Below are 19,600 nucleotides of genomic sequence, written 5' to 3' on the forward strand. Positions count from 1 at the left end.
GACTCAAACCTAAACTGTTAGGCTGGAGGTTTTAGAATGTTACAGAGTGACTGTCACATCCTGTTTTTATTTAATAAGCAGGCAGCCACATTTGTTCCTGTGTTCCTTTTCCAATATTTTAAGAACTGATGCATGACAAGCTTTTATAGTATGTTTGTTTTTGTGTGTTTTTTCTACAATTTTTTAGCATTCTTACTCATTTTAATCAAATTCATCTTGTCAGACCTTAGTATCAGCTCTGAAAACATTTATGTCATTTGCTCAAATAAATCTGTCACCACCAAATAAGCCAAAACCAAATGTTGGGTGGCACATGAAAACAAGGTAGAGATATTACAAAATTCATCAGGAGTGTTTACTCTCTGGACTACATGACAACTGAATGTAGTAATACACCATTGCATCGCAGCTACAGTAAAAATAGTGGCAGAAGATTCCTGTCTGACTTGTTTATATTGAAAGAGTTTTGTTTCTTTTAATCACATCTACATTATCATGTCCAAGAATTAACTTGGTCACAGACATATTGCTGTCTTTGTGTATAGCAGTAAATGCCGTCAGTGAAAAACAAAGGCAGAGAGTTGATCTCCTAAAAGAATTTTTATTGTAAAAACACTGGCATTTTTGGTTTTATTGTTGAAAAAATTGTTTAAATGATGGAAAAGTATTGGGAAATCTTACTAATATTTTGAAGCCAAACAAGTGTAAGCAGTCAAGAATGCTGTACAACCAAAGCAATTACATTGCATATTTTCATTAAAAAAAGATTTAGAAACTCTCATCCAAAAATTTTATTGTTTTTAAGGATAAGTTGACAATAGTACCCATCAGTTATTTATGTGTAAAAAAATCTGTTTTCACAAGAAGTTAAATCTCCATTCATCAACAGAAAACACATGTTATATCAACAAGTCAGTGATAAAAAATATATGTATATGTATATGCTCACATTTGTTATTTATAAAAATATGTTAAGTCTTGATTTTTTCAAATAATATCACAACACTGCGGCAAGCAGAGAGTATGTATACAAAGAAATTGTCTGTGAATGATAGAACACTTCTATCCTTAGTCTCACTTTTGAGAAGTTGGTCTACTACCACTGCAGGTTTCTTACTCTACCCTGTAAGATGTGTCACATTGAGTGCAAGACTTATTGGTCCTGCCAAGGTGTTTGTATTATACTCTGGTAACATCTTGTGCAATTTTTGTGATGTCCTTGCAATCCTCTTCTGTGCCATCATACTCTGGAAGAGATGAATAAGGAACTAAATTTTGAATGTAGTTAGGAAAATATCAAATGTAGAATCATACTAATACACTACAAAATCTAGGAATAGTTAACATGAAAGCCTTCTACAGATTAATATCTTAATTTTTCTTTTATATAATGTGCAATTTAGAGCAAAATAATAATTTATGTTATTAACTAAATTTCAGGGCAACATCGTATCATCAAAGTTTCCAGACACTGAGACACTGCAAACACTAACGAACATTACTTCTTTCAGCAAATAATGTGGTGTGTATGTGTGTGTGTCCCCCCATGAACCATGGACCTTGCCGTTGGTGGGGAGGCTTGCGTGCCTCAGCGATACAGATAGCCGTACCGTAGGTGCAACCACAACGGAGGGGTATCTGTTGAGAGGCCAGACAAACGTGTGGTTCCTGAAGAGGGGCAGCAGCCTTTTCAGTAGTTGCAAGGGCAACAGTCTGGATGATTGACTGATCTGGCCTTGTAACAATAACCAAAACGGCCATGCTGTGCTGGTACTGCGAACGGCTGAAAGCAAGGGGAAACTACAGCCGTAATTTTTCCCGAGGGCATGCAGCTTTACTGTATGATTACATGATGATGGCGTCCTCTTGGGTAAAATATTCCGGAGGTAAAATAGTCCCCCATTCGGATCTCCGGGCGGGGACTACTCAAGAGGATGTCGTTATCAGGAGAAAGAAAACTGGCGTTCTACGGATCGGAGCGTGGAATGTCAGATCCCTTAATCGGGCAGGTAGGTTAGAAAATTTAAAAAGGGAAATGGATAGGTTGAAGTTAGATATAGTGGGAATTAGTGAAGTTCGGTGGCAGGAGGAACAAGACTTCTGGTCAGGTGACTACAGGGTTATAAACACAAAATCAAATAGGGGTAATGCAGGAGTAGGTTTAATAATGAATAGGAAAATAGGAATGCGGGTAAGCTACTACAAACAGCATAGTGAACGCATTATTGTGGCCAAGATAGATACGAAGCCCACACCTACTACAGTAGTACAAGTTTATATGCCAACTAGCTCTGCAGATGACGAAGAAATTGAAGAAATATATGATGAAATAAAAGAAATTATTCAGATTGTGAAGGGAGACGAAAATTTAATAGTCATGGGTGACTGGAATTCGAGTGTAGGAAAAGGGAGAGAAGGAAACATTGTAGGTGAATATGGATTGGGGGACAGAAATGAAAGAGGAAGCCGCCTGGTAGAATTTTGCACAGAGCACAACATAATCATAGCTAACACTTGGTTTAAGAATCATGAAAGAAGGTTGTATACATCGGAAGAACCCTGGAGATACTAAAAGGTATCAGATAGATTATATAATGGTAAGACAGAGATTTAGGAACCAGGTTTTAAATTGTAAGACATTTCCAGGGGCAGATGTGGACTCTGACCACAATCTATTGGTTATGACCTGTAGATTAAAACTGAAGAAACTGCAAAAAGGTGGGAATTTAAGGAGATGGGACCTGGATAAACTAAAAGAACCAGAGGTTGTACAGAGATTCAGGGAGAGCATAAGGGAGCAATTGACAGGAATGGAGGAATTAAATACAATAGAAGAAGAATGGGTAGCTTTGAGGGATGAAGTAGTGACAGCAGCAGAGGATCAAGTAGGTAAAAAGACGAGGGCTAGTAGAAATCCTTGGGTAACAGAAGAAATATTGAATTTAATTGATGAAAGGAGAAAATATAAAAATGCAGTAAGTGAAACAGGCAAAAAGGAATACAAACGTCTCAAAAATGAGATCGACAGGAAGTGCAAAATGGCTAAGCAGGGATGGCTAGAGGACAAATGTAAGGATGTAGAGGCCTATATCACTAGGGGTAAGATAGATACCGCCTACAGGAAAATTAAAGAGACCTTTGGAGATAAGAGAACGACTTGTATGAATATCAAGAGCTCAGATGGAAACCCAGTTCTGAGCAAAGAAGGGAAAGCAGAAAGGTGGAAGGAGTATATAGAGGGTCTATACAAGGGCGATGTACTTGAGGACAATATTATGGAAATGGAAGAGGATGTAGATGAAGATGAAATGGGAGATATGATACTGCGTGAAGAGTTTGACAGAGCAATGAAAGACCTGAGTCGAAACAAGGCCCCCGGAGTAGACAATATTCCATTGGAACTATTGACGGCCGTGGGAGAGCCAGTCCTGACAAAACTCTACCATCTGGTGAGCAAGATGTATGAAACAGGCGAAATACCCTCAGACTTCAAGAAGAGTATAATAATTCCAATCCCAAAGACAGCAGGTGTTGACAGATGTGAAAATTACCGAACTATCAGCTTAATAAGTCACAGCTGCAAAATACTAACACGAATTCTTTACAGACGAGTGGAAAAACTAGTAGAAGCCAACCTCGGGGAAGATCAGTTTGGATTCCGTAGAAACACTGGAACACGTGAGGCAATACTGACCTTACGACTTATCTTAGAAGAAAGATTAAGGAAAGGCAAACCTACGTTTCTAGCATTTGTAGACTTAGAGAAAGCTTTTGACAATGTTGACTGGAATACTCTCTTTCAAATTCTAAAGGTGGTAGGGGTAAAATACAGGGAGCCAAAGGCTATTTACAATTTGTACAGAAACCAGATGGCAGTTATAAGAGTCGAGGGGCATGAAAGGGAAGCAGTGGTTGGGAAGGGAGTGAGACAGGGTTGTAGCCTCTCCCCGATGTTGTTCAATCTGTATATTGAGCAAGCAGTAAAGGAAACAAAAGAAAAATTCGGAGTAGGTATTAAAATTCATGGAGAAGAAATAAAAACTTTGAGGTTCGCTGATGATATTGTAATTCTGTCAGAGACAGCAAAGGACTTGGAAGAGCAGTTGAATGGAATGGACAGTGTCTTGAAAGGAGGATATAAGATGAACATCAACAAAAGCAAAACAAGGATAATGGAATGTAGTCTAATTAAGTCGGGTGATGCTGAGGGAATTAGATTAGGAAATGAGGCACTTAAAGTAGTAAAGGAGTGTTGCTATTTGGGGAGCAAAATAACTGATGATGGTCGAAGTAGAGAGGATATAAAATGTAGGCTGGCAATGGCAAGGAAAGCGTTTCTGAAGAAGAGAAATTTGTTAACATCCAGTATTGATTTAAGTGTCAGGAAGTCATTTCTGAAAGTATTCGTATGGAGTGTAGCCATGTATGGAAGTGAAACATGGACGATAAATAGTTTGGATAAGAAGAGAATAGAAGCTTTCGAAATGTGGTGCTACAGAAGAATGCTAAAGATTAGATGGGTAGATCACATAACTAATGAGGAAGTATTGAATAGGATTGGGGAGAAGAGAAGTTTGTGGCACAACTTGACCAGAAGAAGGGATCGGTTGGTAGGACATGTTTTGAGGCATCAAGGGATCACCAATTTAGTATTGGAGGGCAGCGTGGAGGGTAAAAATCGTAGAGGGAGACCAAGAGATGAATACACTAAGCAGATTCAGAAGGATGTAGGTTGCAGTAGTTACTGGGAGATGAAAAAGCTTGCACAGGATAGAGTAGCATGGAGAGCTGCATCAAACCAGTCTCAGGACTGAAGACCACAACAACAACAACATGTGTGTGTGTGTATGTGTGTGTGTGTGTGTGAGAGAGAGAGAGAGAGAGAGAGAGAGAGAGACCTTCAGCATACTGGACAAGGGAGACCTTGTCAGTGCAGGTGCACCGTTTCCCAGTCACCAGGCTGCCTGTGTCATGTCCCCAAGCAAACCCAATCCAACCTCTGCAACATCTGAGTCCATCCCTATACAACTCCCAAGCCCAATCCCTTGCCACAGTGATCATGTCCCTGTAAAAGACCCAAGTGGAAGACCCTGCCCAGTCCATCCACCCAGCATTTCGTATTTCAGTCCTGTCACAGGCTTATCATACCGAATTAGAGTTTGGGCCATATGTGAAAGCAGCAGTGACATGTACCAGCTCTACTGCAATCACTGCACAGCTTTTTATATTGGTATGACCACCAATGAGCTGTCCACCAGGATGAATGAACACCATTTTTTTTTTTTTTTTTTTTTTTTTTTTTTTTTTTTTTTTTTTTTTTTTTTGTGTGTGGCCAAGAGCAAAGTGGACCACCATGTGGCACAACATGCAGCTGTACATGACAAGCTTAACTTCAGTGGCTGCTTTACAACCTGGGCCATCTGGATCATTCCATCCACCACCAGCTTTTCTGGACAAAGCAGATGGGAAATATGCGTAACACAGATTCTCCTCTCCAGAAATTATCCCGGCCTCACCCTAAGGCAACCTTCTATGCATACCCCATCCACCCAAGGAGTTTCTGCTCCCTCTTTCCTATCACCTCCTTCCAATTCATGCCCCCTCACCCTCATTGTGCATTGCTCTCTCTGGCCAAGCAGTTCCAGGTGCTCCACTCCAGAACCGCATTGCTGCTACGGTCGCAGGTTCGAATCCTGCCTCAGGCAGGGATGTGTGTGATGTCCTTAGGTTAGTTAGGTTCAAGTAGTTCTAAGTCTATGGGACCGATGACCTCAGATGTTAAGTCCCATAGTGCGTGATGTCCTTAGGTTAGTTAGGTTCAAGCAGTTCTAAGTATACGGGACCGATGACCTCAGATTTTAAGTCCCATAGTGCTTAGAGCCATTTTTTGCATTGATATCTGCCAATGCACCCACCAGTCTTTTTTCTCTCTGCTCCTCTCCTTTTCTCTGCTTCTCGCAGCCTCCTAGCAGCTTTGACCTACCATCTTCTAGTCACTGCACAGTGCACCAGGTAGCGCTCTTCTCTCCTGCATCCATACCCAACCATCCGGCCTGCTTCCCTGCACCAGTCCAGGTTGTTGCTTTCGTTGTTCAATGCAACAGTTGCTACCTGCCCAGAGCTGTCAAAGTTAGAAGTCATGTGTACATGAGGTGTGCCTGCTTATGTGAATGTGTGCATTTTACTTCCTTTTCTGAAGAAAGGCTTTGGTCAAAAGCTATGTGTAACAGTCTTTTTGCTGTGGCTGTCTGCAGCTCAGTGCTGCATCTTTATGGTATCAATCTCTTCTTTACATAACTGCTAATATTCCAACCTGGACTTTCCATTGTTTAGTACTGAAAGAAACTTTGATAGACAGGGACCACTTGTGTGATGAAATGAAACAAACATATTATTTCACTGCTGTAATAAGGGAACACACAAATTTACAAAGACCTAAGGAATCAAGCATAAGGAAAAAAATAGTTAAATATGTGTGTGTGTGTGCATGGGGGTGGGTTGTGGGCACATGTGTGTGTGAGTGTGTGTGTGTGTGTGTGTGTGTGTGTGTGTGTGTGGGTGTATGTGTACGTGTGCGCATGCGCGCTTGCGCCTTTTCTCAGGAGGGGACCATAAAATGAAACAACAGAGATACACAGTAGATGTTCAGTGTAGCTGACAGGGATCACCATTTGCAGGTTGGCTCTTATCTTCTTCCAATTAAGACATTTGCAATTAAAAGGTTGTTCTTAAAATAGGTCAAATGCTTTTGAAACTTCCTGGCAGATTAAAACTGTGTGCCCGACCGAACTCGGAACCTTTGCCTTTCACGGGCAAGTGCTCTACCATCTGAGCTACTGAAGCACGACTCACGCCCGGTACTCACAGCTTTACTTCTGCCAGTACCTCGTCTCCTACCTTCCAAACTTTACAGAAGGTCTCCTGCGAACCTTGCAGAACTAGCACTCCTGAAAGAAATGATATTGCGGAGACATGGCTTAGCCACATCCTGAGGGATGTTTCCAGAATGAGATTTTCACTCTGCAGCAGAGTGTGCGCTGATATGAAACTTCCTGGCAGATTAAAACTGTGTGCCCGACCGAGACTCAAACTCAGGACATTTGCCTTTCGTGGGCAAGTGCTCTACCATCTGAGCTACCGAAGCACGACTCACGCCCGGTCCTCACAGCTTTACTTCTGCCAGTACCTCGTCTCCTACCTTCAAAACTATACAGAAGCTCTCCTGCGAACCTTGCAGAACTAGCACTCCTGAAAGAAAGGATATTGCGGAGACATGGCTTAGCCACAGCCTGAGGGATGTTTCCAGAATGAGATTTTCACTCTGCAGTGGAGTGTGCGCTGATATGAAACTTCCTGGCAGATCAGGCTGTGCCTAAGCCATGTCTCCGCAATATCCTTTCTTTCAGTGGTGCTAGTTCTGCAAGGTTCGCAGGAGAGCTTCTGTAATGTTTGGAAGGTAGGAGACGAGGTACTGGCAGAAGTAAAGCTGTGAGTACCGGGCGTGAGTCATGCTTCGGTAGCTCAAATGGTAGAGCACTTGCCTGCGAAAGGCAAAGGTCCCGAGTTTGAGTCTCGGTCGGGCACACAGTTTTAATCTGCCAGGAAGTTTCATATCAGTGCGCACTCCGCTGCAGAGTGAAAATCTCGTTCTGGAAACATCCCTCAGGCTGTGGCTAAGCCATGTCCCCGCGATATCCTTATATCCTTTCTTTCAGGAGTGCTAGTTCTGCAAGGTTCGCAGGAGAGCTTCTGTAAAGTTTGGAAGGTAGGAGACGAGGTACTGGCAGAAGTAAAGCTGTGAGTACCGGGCGTGAGTCGTGCTTTGGTAGCTCAGTTGGTAGAGCACTTGCCCGTGAAAGGCAAAGGTTCCGAGTTCGAGTCTCGGTCGGGCACACAGTTTTAATCTGCCAGGAAGTTTCATATCAGCACACACTCCGCTGCAGAGTGAAAATCTCATTCTCAAATGCTTTTGTTTGAAAGTGTCAGATTTCAATGAACTACACTGTCCTATCATATCTCACTTTTCTGGTTTTGCTGTTTCTCACTCCACCATAACATGATTAACTGTCTACCAAGATATACTCAATCCAGTCACTCATACTCAATACCCAAGAGGAACATATATTCCTAAATAGCTGCAACATGGTACTAAATCAAATGTATCAAAGAAAGGGTATAATTTATACAATATTTGAATAGGATTAAAAGAGACACATGAAGTGAAAAGTGAAAATTTACTATTAACAAATCTACCAACTTCCTTGTTATAAAGCTATAAAGAAGGTAAAATAATCCTTTGTTGCTGAAAAAAAAAAATAACTTTTTCAGTTTCAATTGTCTTGATGTCATTGTGATGAACTGAGATTTTTATACGTATACATTGTAGCATGCTACTATAACCTTTTAAATACATTTATCTACAAGGGCTGACTGTCATACAAGAGGGGGGGGGGGGGGGGGAGTTTGTAACTCAGACACTGAAATGACACTTAGTTGTGTTAAGTTTTACAATTTCAATTCTTTATCATTTTGCAGAAATAAGCTATAAGTTCAGTAATGACTCTTTCACCCACCACAGAATCTGCATTATATTTAACATTTCTGGCAGATAAAAACGGTGTGCCAGTCCAGGATTTAACTGGGAACCTTGCCTTTCCTGCGTAACATTATTACTGACTGAGTTATCTAGGTAAAAGTCACAAACAACACTAACAGCTTTACTGCCACCAGCTCCTCTCCTGTCTTTCAAATTTTGCAGATGTTCTCCTACATACCTTTTGGACTAATACTCCTGGAAGAAAGGATACTGTAGATAAATGACTTAATCATAGCCTAGGGAATTGTTTCGAGAATGAATCTTTTACTTGGCAGTGATATGCAGGAGAACGTCTGTGATGTCTGGGAGGTAGGAGAGAGGTACTGGCAGAAGTGAATCTGAGAGGGCAGGTCTGAGTCATGCCTGGATAGTTCAGTTAGAAAGAACAAGTCCCTGTTCGAGTCCTGGTGTGAGTCCTGGTTCAGTATGTAAATCTGCCAGGAAGTTTGAAAACAGTGTACACTCCACTGCAGACTGAAAGATTCATTATGAAAAGAATTCCCTAGCTATGTCTAGCCATTTACCTGCAACATCCTTCCTTCCAGGAGTGCTAGTCTGATAAGTAAGCAAGTAAACTTCAATAAAATCTGGAAAGTAAGACAGCTACTAGTGGAAGTAGAGCTGTGAGGGTGAGTACTGAGTCATCCCTGCATAATTTCAATATTTGCCACCGTCTGCTAAAACATTTAAAATTAATTGTGTACCTGTGGTCAAAGAGGATAAAGAACTAGAAGCTTCTGCAATGCCTTCAAAATCATAGCAACATGTGTGGTCCAAATTGTCAGAGAGTATTTTCATATCAATTTCTCTTTTGTGTTTTTCTATTATATTTTTTAATATTTCTTCACAATTCTGTTGAATCTCTGAAAATTCTGCAAAAAGAAAATGAAATTTGAGAGGATAGCATATTATTTTGTATTGAAGAAATGGTATTTGTACTCCATAACATATACTTGTTTCAGCATTATTGTAATAATGTTACTCTCTCTCGCTCTCTCTCTCTCTCTGTCTCTCACTCTCTCTCTCTCTCTCTCTCTCTCTCTCTCTCTCTCTCTCTCTCTCTCTCACACACACACACACACACACACACACACACACACAGCTATTGTTTCTTCTCAGCATTGCTGCCTGATTAAAGTGAGGTGTGGATGATATAGACGTGTAAAAGATGTGGTTTTAGAGGAGAGGAAGAAATGGCAGGGAAATGGTTTAGGAAGAGTCATATATTGTGAGAGAATTATGGATATTCTGGGGGCAGGGTAGGGGCTGGTGTGTGAAACATTGTCGAAATAGTATACAGGGATAGTGAAGTAATTGAAGTAAGAAAACAAAATAAGGAAAGGGTGATATATATGAACACAATGCAGTAAAAAGTAATAAGAAGGGTGTGAGGCTGGTGTGAGGGCAAGGGGGTGAAATAACAAGGAAATGGGACAGGGAGCAGGGTTAGGTAGAGGGCAGGGAATGATGGAGACAGGTGGCAGATGAGTCACAGCAACAGAGGGTATGTTGCAGGTATAGTTTTTATTTTCACAAGTTGCAGATGGCATAGGTTGTTAAGAAGCAGAGCAATTTGCTTTGCAAGTAGATGATGTTAGTTGCTCCTCCACCACAGTTTAGTGATGGTAATACATCTGGCTATATTATTGGTTTGAGGCCATATTGATGTAACCAAGTGCACCTAGTGCTTTAAAGTTCATTGGTATTGTGGCTGCTTGTGCGCATTGCCGTAACTTCAATGCCATAGGCAATGCTAGCACAAGGGCTGGAATACGAGTGGTGTATTGATGCTTGGCACAGGTCTTTCAGCTATCTTCCCCAGGATATGACAGTTTGGACTGGGAGCTTAAAGCTGGGTAGGCATATAGATGGCTGTGAACGTTATGTATGTTGTGTGGATGATAGAATATTGCTTTGAAAGATGTAGGAAGGATAATGGGGAGGATATGTTCATTTAAAGGGATAGTCAGACAATGTAATTCAGTTTCCCAGTCCTTGGTGGATAGTGGTGATGAAGAAGGGGCTATTTTGTGGTTGGTCAGCAGGTGTACAGTGAATATGGAATGAACATATGGATATGATATGGGATAATCTCTTTTCGGACAAGATGAGAAGAGTAATGTCAATATGCAAAGGCCTTTGTAAAACTTTCAGCATACTAGGAGGATGATCCTTTGTTACTGCAGTTAGTACATCTGTGGGTGACTGGTCTATATTTTTTAGAGCTTAATAGTTGGTAGCTGCTGAAATACAGGCAATTTTTTGAATTTATTTGTAACATGCTCCATTGCAGTATTTGTAATACTACATGTACATGTGTGTGTGTGTGTGTGTGTGTGTGTGTGTGTGTGTTTGTGTTGAGTGTAGTGTGACGTTCGTGTTGTATGATGATGATGATGATGATGATGATGGTGATGATGAGAGAAGGTAGAGGGTGAAACCCAGTGCTTGCACATAGCCTACTCTTCGTGAATAGCACCAAGGAGGCCACTGATCTTAACTTCCCCATTCGGACAGATCATCATCAGCAGTGTCACATACCCTCACTTCATGAGACACTGTGGAGAGGTTTGGTATTTAAACTAGGACATTGGTACAAAGTCTGATGTTCAGGAGCTTTACACCACCACCTCTCCTTGCCTTGCCAGCCAAATGCTGATGATGAAAAATTTTTACACCACCAGGATTCAAACTGTCATAGCCCCAGGTCAAGCACCACTGCACAAGTGTGTATTAGTGACCTTGGCCACAGAGGTAGGTTACAAGCATTGCTTGTGACTGGCTTTAGTGTGAGTGTAGGTTCTTATGTACTCATCACTGATATGGGTGTCCATGTCTAGGAAGCTCACTGACCTGATGGGAGAAGGTGAACGATGAGAGAAAATGTGTTAATGAGGGTCTGTTGTCCTTAATCTGGGACTAGATCATCATCAGTAAATCTGAACAAGGCACAGGATTTAGAACTATGAGTAGCTAGTAAAGATTCCCCTAGATGGCCTTTGGGTGGAATGGCGTAGGAAGTCGCAGTCTTGAGTGCGCAATGCAGTGCAGTAGATGTGACTGTAGGTGATGCCTTTAAACAAGTTGAAGTTGTGGGTAAGCCATGGTTACAAGGGAGGAGGAGATAAGTTTAAAATCAGCTGAATAAGTTAGAGTTGGACTGTGACATGAATGGGGATGTTAGTATAAATTTAATTTTTGTATACATTTAATTTCTTAGAATTAAGGAATAGTTTATTAGAGCATAGCATAAGTTTGTTAACTTTGCAGATAAAACCATATTTTTCTAGAAAACTAATTATATGCATTGGCTACATAAAAAGTCTGACACTTCTGTAGAATAGAAATTACATATGACATCTAAAAATCTTAGAGGTTTTGTACATACTGTGCATTTCCACTGATTCTGTAGGCCCAATCTTGTCAACATATATTTTCAATTCTTTCATGCTACAGGAGACTGTGTCGTCTTTCCCTCCTCCTTCATCAGCGTGAAATATCACATTTTCTTGAACATCATTCTTTACTTCAGTTGTTTCGTGGGTACTGCATTGATATTTGTATCCAATGAACATTGCACCAAGCACTGCAAATCAAATTTATTACACTACGTTTATTAAACACATGATCTTAAATAAAAACAAAAGCAGTAGTTTGATCAGATACATGTATGAACAAGTCAGAAAGGTGACTAGGGGTTGAAATGTACCAGGTAGTGAGGGGTTGCTTTTTTTCATATAGTTGCTCTCACAATATACTAAAATGTGTTTAAAGCCCTACATGTATACATTTTGTTGTTGTAAGAGCATGTGAAGGAATTTGCTGGAACAGAAATCATTTCTTACCACAGTTCATCAGTTTTGTTGATACACCATTAATTCATGTATTCTGTTTTAGTCAGATTATCTTTTTGCTTCTGTCCATTGTCTTCTTGAAGGGTTATGCTTTTTCTCATTTCATATTATTCATATACATATCATTTTCCACCAATCCTATCATGAAAGGGGCCTTTGCATATGTGGGTTTTATCAAACTATACATTCATGAACTGCTCATGGGTACTCAGATAGGTGGTGTCATGCAGATGGCACAGGCTAAGTTGATGTGGAGATAAACAAACATCTCCCATTTCTTGACTGCTGGTTAAATGGAGACCAAATGGTGTGCTATGGTATAACATTAATTGAAAGCCAATGAATTGAGATTTGTCCTTGCACATCTTCAGCTGTCATAAGTCCATCTGAACAGACCTCTAAAAGCTCAAGGGTACCAACTGACCGCCATGTCTTCCTCAGCCAACAGGTGTCACTGGATGCAGATATAGGGGGGCATATGGTCAGCACACTGCTCTCCTGGCTGCTGTCAGTTTTTGTGACCAGAGCTGCTAATTTCCAGTCAAGTAGCTCCTCAATTGGTCTCACAAGGGCTGAGTGCATCATGCTTGCTGACATCACTCAGCAAACCAAAATGATCATGCTAGACAAGCCTGACAGCACTTAACTTTGGTGATCTGACAGGAAGCGGTTTTATCACTGCTGCAAGGCCACCAGCCTCCAGCTGTCACCACCCATTGCAATACGAAGGTGTCCTAAGTACACTAGTATACAGGGCACATGGAATTTCCAGTCAAGAAAGTATACTAAAGAAGTTTAACTACTTACAGTCAGTTATCCAGAACAATGGCTACTACAACTGCTAGATCTGGTGTGTCTTGAAACTGAAGGAGACTATGCCTAATGTTGCAGTAGAGGAAAAAGAAAAAAACATATAGCATGGGTGTTCATACCTTACATCAGAAACATATCCACTAAAATTGGAATGTCAAATATGTGTTCTGTCCACTGCAAAAGAACATAGCCTTAGGGAGCTCTATGGAAGATAAACTGAGTCTCTGAAACTGGGAATGTGCTGCATCCCATGTCAGTGTGGGGAAATGTACATAGGTCAGACAACACAGACTGCACAGGTGCCACAACAATAGGCAACAGCCAAAAAAGTCAGCTTTTGTGGATTGCTGCCTCTCCACAGGACGTAGAATGAATTATGATGGGACCAAGGTGAGCAACAGGCCAATGCTGTCTAGGACTGCATCCTAATAAAATACCATGACGCATGCCTCCTCTGTTTAAGCAGCGTCTTAAAACACAATGAGACAGCAGCTGAGGACCATGTTTCATGCCCTGAGATTGTTCTTCCAGCCACACCAGGCTGCTGGGGCTGCAGATATATAAGAAGGTATCCACATGAAGACATTTAGTCATCAGCACCATGTGAAGATGGCATACTCATGACTGCCATGTTGGGAAGCCTGAAATTATGCGTCAAGTGACAGGTGGACTACTTTTGTAAAGTAAATACTATACTACAAATTATGACTAGAGCTAATTTACTCACACTGACAATCATGAGGATTAAGGTAAAACTGTCTCAATCTGTAGTGCTCAGTTTGAAGGGGTAAGTCCTTACTTTCTTCTGATCTTAAACTGACTTAGACAGTTAATTATAGGGGGACTTACATGGTGCAGGTTTGCGATTTTTGCACTAACAAACATTATCAGAAGTGAAAAACTGATGAATGACAGAAATAATCATCATAGAAGTCTTACAGATTTCTTTTTACATCTAGATGAGCATGATCTTGCTGAAATTAGGCCACAATAGTTGATGCCTTCAAAGTAATATTGAACGACTATCTATGTTATAGCAGGAATTCACCTTTAATTTTCAACATGAAAAGACCCTCTTTTTTAAAACAAAGGACCCACTGCAAAGGTTTGTTGATAGAGGGTAATGGAAATGACCAACTGACTGAGAGCTGAAGTGCATCAAATCATCAGCAGCAATTTAGTGGGGCATTTTTACTAAAGAAAAGAGGCTGTGATAATGACAAATGATCAATTTTTGCCTTAAAGACAATCTCAGAGCTCTAGATAAGCAATTTTCTGTGGATATCTATTTATTACTGGAGATATAGTATCGTTTCGTGTTGTTTTACTGAGCACTTGTTTACTTATTTGTAAATTAGAATCTTTGTTTTACACATATTGCACACCAGATGGTGAAGAAAACTTACATCTTAGCATGTTGTTTTGATTATAACTTATGCTGTAACATACACTGTCTTATTCCTTTTTAAGTTATGTTCCCTTACGGCTTCCCCATCCACATCTGTACTTTGATGGAGGATACTTCTTGGTATCTTTCCCCTTTCTTGTTCCATTCATGAATGTCTTGCTGGAAGAACACCTGTTGGTTAAATGCCTTATGAGCTCAAATGTTTTTCCAATTTTAATGTCATATTGATTTTGTGAAATGTGTGTAGGTGGAAGAAATATGTTGACTGATTCTTCTTGGGACACACGAATTTGAAATTCCAGCAGTAAATATCCTTGTGACACACAACATCCCTCCTGTAGCATGTACCATTGGAATGTGAACAGCTGGTCAAGTAAGGCCTTTCTAAGTTACTTTTTCATGAGTCAGTTACATTTCCTTAGGATTACTCCAATTGATCTCAGCCTCTGTTTTTGTGTGTTCATTCCCCTGGACATATTTGTTGCTATATTATGGTTGTTTCTCTCACTTCAACATGCTAATCACCCCCACACTCTGAAAATTAGTATAGCTTGTAATTAACCTTTATGTCAAATGATATGCTTCTGCATTCTGAGTGGTTTCATTATAGACTATGGCTTACTGTTTAGTTAATTTCCTCATTGAAAAACACATGGCATTGGGGAAGAGAGAGTGAGAGGTGAGGGCATTGGAGAATGATATGAAAAGAAGAAAGGTTTTGTGATAAAGACATGGTATTCTGAGTCCAAGAACACTAAGAGCAATCAAACAAATACCAGCAGAGTAACACCACAGAATAAAACAGATTATGAAGTGATTCCAAGTCCCCTAGAAAAGATAGACTGAAGTTGTTTAGTAAGAGCAAGAAAGTGTGTAGAAAATAATGAATTAACTGTAGGAGAAACAAGACTAAAACCCTTTAGGCTGCAGTCAAAATCTTGAGCACTATACACTTCTTCCTTAGATTTCTAGAATAAAGTTAGTGGAGCTTTTGTAGAGTTTAACAACAGTATGCCATTCACTGCTAAATTAATACTCAGTGCTAATCCAAGAGATATCTCCAAGTTACATAATTATGAGAACAATACACAAAACATTGAAGTCTGGGTTTGAGTTCTATTTTGATACACAGTTTTCATTTTTTTGCAAGCAAACACTTTACTAAGAGTGAAACAAGCTGTTTGAGAAATTTCTCGATTTCTAAAATCAAATTTGTAATTATGGTTCCTGGTCTGCATTTTTTAAATAAATTATCTTCTTATTTAATAAAAACAATCTTACCAAAGAACAAGACGGCTGCTGATAGCAACACAATCAGAATCCATATACCAAGAGAAAATGTGTGCCTCTCTTGTAGAAATCCATGCCTTACGCCTTCTGCATCATCAGGGCAAACACACTTGTAACTAAGTTTTGAGTGTTGATAGAGACATTTTCCACTTTCGGGATTATTACAAACGTCAGCTCCTGGTTTCAAAGTAGTACTTTCACTACCACACCTTGTAACAAAGATAAAACAATGTTTGTCCAAAATATGAAAATGACATCCAGAGGACGAGTTTATGCTACAAAAAGCAAATTATAATGATATATCCACATAAATAATCTGACCACCTTTATCTTTGTTACATTTGAATTTGCTAAAGTACGGTACTCATATTCTTGTGAAAATTTTAAGATAATCTATTAGCTAAGTGGAAATTTCTCAAATATTGTTGCTTTAAAGTTGCTCTAAATGTATTTCGCTTCTGACATCTCACTTCACCATATTAAAACTTCCAGGTTTGATATCATGTGTGTAACAACCTTATGTATAAAATTATCTATGTGTATGTACTGAACTTTCAATTAAACACTTCTTTTTCTAATAAAAATTTTAGATGCAGTCCACATGTACTTCTCCAACACTGTAATTAGCTCTGTGTCACTCTTATCCAGACTCCAGAAACAGCCTAAAAAACTTTTAAAGCAAAATATTAAGAGCATGTTCTTCTGATATAGCAACTGTTTTCAGCCATATATTTAATGCATCACTTTCATGATTTATTTTTCCAGACAGGCTAGATTTTGCTATTGTTAGACCTCTCTTTAAGAAAGGTTCTAGGACAGATAATAATAGCTTCTGATCCCTTTCAGTATTAAGTGCCTTCTCAAAAGTGTTGTAAAAGATAATATTAAAAAATGGTTGAACAAACCTGCAAATGTAATATTTTGAGGCAGTCACAATTCAATGACAAGGTTTAACCTGCCCACTTTTTATGAACTGTCTAAGGCCTTCAGTTGTACTGATCACAGGATCCTACATCCACATCTATATCCACATCCTGCAAACGACTGTGAAGTGCATGGCAGAGGCTACATCTCATTACACTTGTTATTAGGGCTTATCCCAATTCCACTCACATATTGGCTGTGGAAAGAATGATTGCCCAAATGTCTCACTGCACACTGTAATTAATCTAATCTCGTCTTGACAGTCTGTATGGGAGTGATACATAAGTGTTTATAGTATATTCCTAGATCTGTCACTTGAGGGGAGCTTGAACACCCTATGTCAACAATGTTAAATTGATACTTGGCTTCTCTACATTTCAGAAATCACTGCAGCATCTAATACATGATATAATCATACAAACAGTCAACAGATGTCATTACAACCATGTTTTGCATGGAAGACGGCATTCCAATCAATGTACAACTACACCAGCAATGACTTCAGGGCACCTGTCAAGTGGGGGTAGTGCCTGCAGGATAGGCCCACATCCGCAATTGCCGTGTACACAGTCACAGATGGTGCAGTATGGTGCAGAGAAGATGCCTACATACCCTCTGCTGTGGAGGGCCACAGAAAGAATGGAAGCAGGAGAGTCACAAACTGTTGTGGCCTGATGGCTTACTGTGAACTGTTCTGTTGTTTCTTGGATGAGGCGACAGTGTATAGAGACCAGAACTGTATCCCAGAGACCAGGAAGGGTCGACCACATGTGACATCAGAAAGAGTGGACCATTATTTGCCAGCAAGGGCATGATGATACCGCCTTAGTACTGCATTGCAACTGGCATCTGACCTCACAGCATCACCTGGATGTGTTATAATGAGGCAAACGGTGCACAGAAGGCTTCAGCGGAGTGGCTTTTATTGTTGGAGACCTGCTGTCTCTTGACCTCTGTAATGTCTTCAAAGAAGGGAAAGTGTAAAGCGGAGCTGCCTACATGCTACTTGGACAGTTGAATGGTGGGCCAATGTTGCTTTCACAAATGAGTCCCGATTTGGTCTGGAAGCAATTCTCGACAAATTCACACTGAATGGCAGGTGTAACACAGTTTTGGGACCCAAACATTATGGAAAGAAACTGTTATCAAGGAGGATCTCTAATGGTGTGGGCAGGGATTATGCTGAATAACCATTCATGAAAATTGTACAGGTGAATCAGCAAGATTTAACTGCTGTCAGGTACCATGAGGAGATCTTGGGATCTCATGCACAGTTGCTGTGAGGTGCTGCAAACCCAGCCTTCATATTGATGAATAATAATGCTTGACCTCATAGAGCACAGGTGTGTGTGTTTCTAGATATTGCACACATGGTGTGGCCTGCTCACTCTCCCAAATTGAATCCCAATTAGCATGTCAGAGATGCACTAGGGAGACAGGCAACAACCCTCCAAGACTTGTGAACAGTTCAGCAGGAAGAATGTGCATTATTGCCTCAACATTAGATTGACGACATCATTCACAGCACAGGCCTACATTGGTGCCAGAGGTGGTCACACCCCATACTGAGCACATTAACCAGTTGACAGAATCTGTGTGCAAATCTTGTAAGTTGGGAAAAAATTAAGAACAGTTTTGTCTACTGTTATGCGTGCAGTTGATAACATTCCACGTTCTTTACATTGTTTCTACTTATCTCCTTTTACACTGCTTTGTGGTAAAATGTGGCAAAATAAATACAACCTTGCAAAATTTCTGTTTGTTGCTTTAATTTTGGACATCAGTGGATATAGTTAAAATTTTTTATAATTTTTGGACTCTCTCCAAAATAGTTTTAATTATATTTGGTGTTATGTTTTTATTTTAGTTTGGGAGACTCAGTACATCCATGTGTCAGCTTCATGAAAATTTGAATATTCTACTCAAGTTCTTTCTAAAATTTAGTGAATAATGCAACTAAAAGCTTAATTTTCAGAAACAGCTTCTAAAATCTGAAATGACTAAAAATTATTGAATATATGTTGTATTTCTTTGTTTGTACTATCTCAGAAGCACCCTGTTCAGTATTGTGTAACACCCTTTTGACCATTTTCCATGGATATCATTTTTTTCTAACTTCTATTGCCTAGTACAGCAGTGCAGGTCTCCCGCATCATTCCCCTACACTCTGTCAACGGGTGTGGGACATGATGATCATCATCATATTCCCTAGTGATCATTTCTGCTGTACACTGTGCTTCATGAATGTGAACTGTGTATTTGTTAAATTTCTCTGGTGCTGTTTTCTCCAGGAATAATTTCTCATATGCTGTCTCTCTAAGACACTTGAATAACAAACACCCATTTCACTCATGGCTCGACTCAAAATTTCAGTATCTGCAGAGCCCTCCATTTCACCACTTGTTCCTTTATAGTTACTGTCATAGATATGAACTACCTGTTTCAATCATTTACATTCATAACAATGTTTTTTTCAGAATCTGAAAGTCAACCACCTTCTGGTGTCCACACTGGTCATCATAGCAATAGAATTCTTGGAACTTGTACATACTACATGGGTTTATATTATGAAAAACTACTATACTGTTTTCAACAGTGCTATCAATACACACAAAATAATTTTGCTGTCGTAATACTGCAATCCACAGCCTTCTGCATAAAAAATTACATTTTTTAAAAATCTTGAAGCTATGCTTCAAAAATTTTCTGAATAGT

At 39.9% G+C, this 19,600-nt stretch overlaps 1 protein-coding gene across 1 annotated transcript in view; it reads right to left on the reverse strand.

Annotated features, from left to right (window-relative positions):
- Nucleotides 1–879: 879 nt before the first annotated feature.
- Nucleotides 880–19,600, reverse strand: part of LOC124607188 (neural-cadherin-like) — a 66,821-nt gene continuing 48,100 nt past the window's right edge. Inside the window, exons 3-6 of the mRNA XM_047139409.1 lie at nt 15,953–16,170; nt 11,985–12,182; nt 9,301–9,468; nt 880–1,247 (exon numbers count right to left, since the gene is read on the reverse strand). Coding sequence (XP_046995365.1) covers nt 1,180–1,247; nt 9,301–9,468; nt 11,985–12,182; nt 15,953–16,170 — 652 coding nt within the window. The 3' untranslated portion in view covers nt 880–1,179. The remainder of the gene's footprint in view (nt 1,248–9,300; nt 9,469–11,984; nt 12,183–15,952; nt 16,171–19,600) is intronic.

The sequence above is a fragment of the Schistocerca americana genome, chromosome 3 (genome assembly GCF_021461395.2).
Source record: "Schistocerca americana isolate TAMUIC-IGC-003095 chromosome 3, iqSchAmer2.1, whole genome shotgun sequence".
Classification (NCBI taxonomy): Eukaryota; Metazoa; Arthropoda; class Insecta; order Orthoptera; family Acrididae; genus Schistocerca; species Schistocerca americana.